The sequence below is a fragment of the Carlito syrichta genome, unplaced genomic scaffold (assembly GCF_000164805.1).
Source record: "Carlito syrichta isolate Samal-C Ts95f unplaced genomic scaffold, Tarsius_syrichta-2.0.1 Scaffold120563, whole genome shotgun sequence".
Lineage (NCBI taxonomy): Eukaryota > Metazoa > Chordata > Mammalia > Primates > Tarsiidae > Carlito > Carlito syrichta.
The window spans coordinates 11,712-18,031 of NW_007064659.1; the positions used below are offsets into that span (position 1 = coordinate 11,712).

The window sequence follows — 6,320 nt, forward strand, 5'->3', positions numbered from 1 at the left end:
GGCTCAGGCAATCCACTCATCTCGGCCTCCCAAAGTACTGGGATTACAGGCTGAGCCACCGAGCCCTGCCTAAGGCATGGATTTAAGACCCTGGTTTAAGGCATGGTATACAGGAACCTGCTGACTTGAATCCTGTTTCTGCCACTTACTAGCTGACCTTGGGTGAGTTATTCAACCCTCAGGTGCCCCGGAGATGAGGAAAAGAGTGTAGTGTCAGATGGGCTTGGTGGTTCACGCCTGTCACCCCAGCACTTTGGGAGGCCGAGGTGGGAGGATCTCTTGAGCCCAGGCATTCAAGACCAGGCTGGGTACCATAGCGAGATCTCATCTCTGCAAAAAAATAAAAAGATTAGCTGGGTGTGGTGGCAAATGCCTGTAGTCCCAGTTACTTGGGAGGCTGAGGTGGAAGGATCGCCTGAGCCCAGGAGGTCGAGGTTGTGATGAGCTGTGATTGTGCTGCTGCACTCTAGCCTGGGCAACAGAGCAAGACCTCAACTCAAAAAAAAAAATAGTAATCGACCTTGGAGGAGTGTTGTGAGAATTAAATGGCTGCTCTATGTGAAGCGCCTGGAATACGCCCGGCACCCAGAAAGTCCTACCAATGTGTTTGCTGACCTCTGTTCCCCCTACAATCCACCACAACCAGGTCAAGTGGTGGAGATTCAGCACAACCTCTGTCCATCTCCTAAATAAGTCCTTAGATTCCACTTCCCTTGTCAGGAAGCCGCTGCTCTGGGGAAAAGAAGGTTAATGACCAAGTGTTCGTGCAGTTGGCTCAAGGTCACCAGGGGAGGTGAAGGGCAGGGCCAGGGGCGGAAGGAAGGAGGAGGCACATGACCCTCCCCTATGCAGGTGTGGCACAGCCTGGGCACACAGAAGGCTCAGGGACTATCGGTGCATCTGGCAGGGGCAGGCAGAACAATGGCCCCCAAAAGTGGCCAAGTCTTTGAAGATATCACCTTACACAGCAAAAGGGAGGCTGAAGTGGAAGGATCGCCTGAGCCCAGGAGGTCCAGGCTGTGGTGAGCTGTGATTGTGCTGCTTTGCCATGTGATTTTTTGTTGAGTCGGAGTCTCACTCTGTCACCCAGCCTGGAGTGCAGTGGCACACTCACAGCCACTGCAGCCTCGACCGGCTGGACTCAGGTGATCCTTCTGCCTCAGCCTTCCAAGTAGCCGGAACCACAAGCATGTGCCACCAAGTCCAGCTGATTTTTTTATTTCTTGTAGAGATAAGGTCTTGCTATGTTGCTCAGGCTATTCTGGAGCCCCTGAGCTCAGGTAATCCTCTCGCCTCCACCTCCCAAAGTGCTGGGATTACAGACAAGAGCCACTGTGCCCGGCTCACCGTGTGATTAAGTTAAGGATCTTGAGATGGGTGATGATCCCGGGGCACCTGGGCGCGTCTAGGTAGCCACAGGGTCTTTGTGACTGGGACGCAGGAGAACCAGTGTGAGAAACAGGGAGATGACAGGGCAGAAGCCAGAGTGAGACGCCTGAGGATGAAGAAAGGGGCCGCAAGCCAAGGAAGACAAGCAGTGCCCAGAAGCTGGAAAAAGCAGAGACACAGATTTTTCTCTGGAGCCTCCTGGAGGAAGGAGCCTTCCTGACACCAGCTGATTTGAACTCAGTGAGACCCACTTCTCACTGCTGACCTCCATAACTGCAACCAGTGTTAGCCACAGTAACATCTACATGCCACCATCATATTCTATTACACTGTATCCATATGTGTCCATAATATTGTATTATCCAGTATTCTATTTCTACTTCTTTCTTTTCTTTTCTTTTTTAGTTGGGACCTCACTCTGACACCCAGGCTGGAGTAGAGTAGCATGATTATGGCTCATGGCAGCCTCGACCTCCTGGGTTCAGGCGATCCTTAGGACTCAGCCTCCCAAGTAGTTGGGGCTACAGGTACGCACCATCACATCTAGTTAATTTTGAGATTTTTTTGTTGTTTGTTTGTAGAGACAAGATCTCGCTATGCTGCCCAGGCTGGCCTCGAATTCCTGGGCTCAAGCAATCCTCCCGCCTCAGCCTCCCAAAGTGCTGGGATGATAGCCATGAGCTGCCTCGCTGCCCTTTTTTTTCCTTTTCTCGATGAAGTCAGTGCTGGGGGAGCTGGTTCTTGCCTCTGAGCTGACACGGGAAATCTCATGCTACCTCCATGCCTGCTAAAAAGGCTCTCCCAGGAAGCCCTGGAAGACCGCCTCCTTCACCTGCTCTCAACACCAACAGTCCTCAAATTCCTCATCTGAGCCCATAAGGCCTTCCGCTCCCCGGCCTCATTGTCCAGCCTGGTACCACTCACTCTCCTCCAGCCTCACTGACACTGTGTTCCTTGAACACACCAAGCACACTCCCCCCTCTGGACCTCTGCACGTGCCATGCCTTCTGCCTAGAATGCCTCTCCCCAGATCTCTCTGTGGCCGTCTCCTATACTTCTTTCAGATCTCAGCCCAGAGGCCAACTCCTCAAGGACGTCCTCCTGACTGTCCCATCTATGAGACCACCACTCTAGCCAGTCTCTCGTCTCCCTGGTTTTTTCCTTCATAAAATTTATCACAAGTTGATATATTTTTTTTTAAATCCCCTTCTCATGCTAACATGGCATCAGCCCACAGAGTAGCTGCTAGCCACACGTGGGTGCTGAGTACTTGCCATGGGGCTGGTCTGAGTAGAAATGTGCAGCAAGGGTTAAATATGCAATTTTAAAGCTGCAGCAGGAAAAAGAAGAATGCAGAGTGTCTCAATGATCACTTTTTACACTGATAACACATATTTTGTTTTTTGAGCTGAGGTCTCACACTGTCACCCAGGTTGCGGGGCAGTGGCACAATTCACCACCGTCTCAACCTCCTGGGCTCAGGTAACCCTTAGGCTTCAGCCTCCCAAATAGCTGGGACTACAGACACGCGCCACCACAATCAGTTAATTTTGTGATATTTTTTGTAGCAACAAGGTCTCGCTGTGTTGCCCAGGCTGGCCCTAACTTCTGGGCTCAAGCAATTCTCCTGCTCTGGCCTCCCAAAGTGGTGCTGGGATTACAGGCATGTGCTACCTCACCTGGCCTTGATTAGATATTAAAACAAAAATATTGTGGGTACGCTAGGTTCTATAAGATATATTCAAATCAACCTCTTCTTTCTTTTTAGTAATACAACAAGCTCCATATTCTATGGGACAGCATGGCACTAAAAGATCAGGCCCAGGAAAGCCAAGACCTCATGTGTCATGGCCACTGTCTCCTCAGTGCTCTGGGCAGTACCCAGCACATAGCAGGTGCTCAATAAATATATCTGCTGCATGAATGAATGAATGAACAGCATAGGCTGTTGACATGATAGGCAGTGGCATTGGCCCAGTCACTGCTTCCTACCATCACTGATGTGTTTTCCTTGTCTTCCCCATGGCCTTCCTGCTGCCTGACACGAAGCCTTGCTTACGCCACACCTAGGAGGGCGCTCTGCATGCCATGACCCGTCAACAGGGCTGCAGACTGAGCAAAAGACAACGTGATAGGAGCACTCAGCTGGTTCTGCAGTGGAGCATGACACTCTGACTCTAAGAACACGAAGTGACTGCGGCCCGTGTCTGAGTGACATGGAGTGATTGAGGGGAGTCTGCTGGCAGGAGAAGGAGGAGAAAGAGAGGGCGTGTGCTTTACTGGAGCCCTATTTATTGAAAGAGAGAGAAGGAACAAGGGAGGGAGAGAGGGTAGGAATAGGGTGGAGGGGATGGGCAGACAGACAAGACCAAGCACATGCTGAGAAGATTTTGGTGGAAAATCACCTTGAAGAGCCTTCGAAGCTACAAAAGACCCCCAAAATTCAGACAGGCATCCCACCATCCTAAGCACATGAGTGAAAAGGGTCTGGGGAACAGGAGTGTGTCCTCAGATTCATGACATGTCATCCTCAATGTTTACAAACAAGCCCTGGCCCGGAACACAGGGTGTTTGCTTCCCAGCTGATCACATTCCAGAAGCAACAAGTGCAGCAGGCTGGGAATTCCACCCGGCTCAGGCCCTGGGCCTCCAAGGGCTCCCGGGGGTGTCTCGACTCACAGCCCAGCCACGACTGAACCAGACAGCTGGGGTGTAGGGCACAGGTGCCGGGACGTCTGTGGGACCTGGGCGAAGCCCTTTGGGCCCTGTTAATAAGAGGCAGCGCCTGAGAAGATTACAGAAGTCCCTTCCCTCCCAGGCCCTCCAGGAGAGACGGAGACATCTGGGGGAGGGAGTAGGGGTGCCTGGGGTGGGAGGGGTGCCCCAACTTCAGCCGGTAAGCCCCTCTGTGAAAGTCTCTGCAGGCCTAAAAATACTAGTTAACACTTGTAAACAGGCTCTGTCCCGAGCACTGAGTTCTTTCATCCCCACCACAGCCCTACAAGGTGTACTATTATTACCCCATTTTATAGCTTGGGAAACAGAGGCACAGAAAGGATAGGTGATTTGCCCAGGATCACACAGCCTGCTGGCAGTGGGGTCTAAAACCAGCGCCCAGCTCCTAGGAATCTTGAAATTGACCACAGGACAGAAGCCTCTTCCAGCTCCCAGTGTGACCTTGGAAATGCTGCCCAGCCCCTGGGAGCTTGAGTTTCTTCCCGCCCCCAGGGTACATGGACCCACGGGACAAGCACAGTCAAGCCTGCCAATAGTGTCCTTAACCCCCGCACACTCGCCCTCATCAAGGCAGTAGCCCGGCCCTTCTTCTAGAAAACATACAGATCTGTCAAGGTACACAATAGGCGATGGCCAACCAGAGAGCTTCAGCGAGGTCAACTGTGTTTCCTGAGGCTGCACAGCATGCCAGAGACGCCTCAGGCACTCTGAGCCTTCAAGGAAAGGTGTTTCCTCCCATGCTCAGTCTGAAGGGTCTGCCAGGAGCATCCCTGGGCTGAGGTTAGGGCAGGAAACCACATGTCTCCCACTTCCTTTTCCCCAGGAACCTCGGCTGGACTTCCCGCCTGGTGGGGAGGCCCTGATTCAGAGAGACTCCAGTTTCCCAGGACAGAGGCTTGGCCTTAAAGCTGCCCCAAGGCACTCCCTTGCCCCAACTCAAACAGGGTGGGGAGGAGGCTATGGCTGGGACTCTCTAACCTCTAACTTGGGACAAATCCCTCACCCGACCCTGACCCTCAGATTCCTCATCTGTAAAACGAAGGTAAGCCTACCTCACAAAGTTGGGTGAGGGTTAAAGATAAAATCAGGGAGGGCAGAACACCTCAGGCACAGGTTGATAAACGCCCATAATCCCAGCACTTTGGGAGGCCTAGGCAGGAGGATCTTGAGCCCAGGAATCAGAGACCAGCCTGGGCAACATAGCGAGATCTCATCTCTATAAAACTAAAAAAATTAGCCGGTCATGGTGGCGCACCCCTGTCGTCCCAGCTCCTGGGGAGGCCGAGGCCAGAGGATCACCTGAACCTGGAAAGTTGAGGCTGTGGTGACCCACGGCCAGGCCACTGCACTCTACCCCTGAGGGGCGGAGAAAGACCCTGACTCAAATAAATAAAGGGAACCTTAGAAAGAAAGTTACAAATATGAACCCAGAGACTGGGGGAGTCAACAAATTCATTGGCTGGAGGTCACAACCCCTTTGCTCTGGGGACTTTCAGGGGGGATGAAACAAGGGGCCTGGTGTCATCTCTTCTTGGGTAACACTGCAGGGCAGGGGGCTTATTGCATTTCAGGACAAGAATCTTACCTAAGCGCTTAACCTATACCATCCACTGGGTTCTTCCAAGGTGGGTCCTATCATGATCGCCATTTGACAGGGGAAAAACTAACACAGAGAGAGGTTAAGCGACTTACCCAAAGGCCCCCAGCTACTAAGTGGTAAAGGTGGGACTGGAACTCCGGACAACTGCTCTCAACCTCTCGGGCGGTAGACGCGGGGGGCCTCCCTCCCGTCCAGCCCCCGCACACGCACACGGCGCGCGCCCCCAGCTGCCCGGCGCGGCAGGGCCCTGGGGTCCCCGCGGCCCCTGGCCGGGAGGGGCAGACCGAGGCCGCCGCCCACCTTCTGGTGCTTGCGCTCCTTCTCGATGCGGTCCACCCTCTCCAGGCGCAGGCGGTCCAGCTCCAGGCGCAGCTCGTCCAGCTCGGGCGCGACGTGGTGGCGGCTGACCAGCACCTCCAGGATCTCCAGGACGCGCACGACCTTGGGCATGAGGCGCGCGATGGCCTCGCAGCCGTGCTGGTCGATGACCCGCTCGAACTCGTGGCCCACGAGCGACGCGATGTCGTACACGTCCATGACGGTCAGCTCGGCCACGTTCTTCTCCAGCGCCGACTCGGCCGCGGGCGCCGACCCC

General features: G+C 53.9%; 1 protein-coding gene across 1 annotated transcript in view; it reads right to left on the reverse strand.

Moving 5' to 3' along the window:
- LOC103249502 (RILP-like protein 1) overlaps nucleotides 1–6,314 on the reverse strand; it is a 15,945-nt gene extending 9,631 nt beyond the window's left edge. Inside the window, exon 1 of the mRNA XM_008048134.2 lies at nucleotides 6,026–6,314. Coding sequence (XP_008046325.1) covers nucleotides 6,026–6,262 — 237 coding nt within the window. The 5' untranslated portion in view covers nucleotides 6,263–6,314. The remainder of the gene's footprint in view (nucleotides 1–6,025) is intronic.
- Nucleotides 6,315–6,320: the final 6 nt, after the last annotated feature.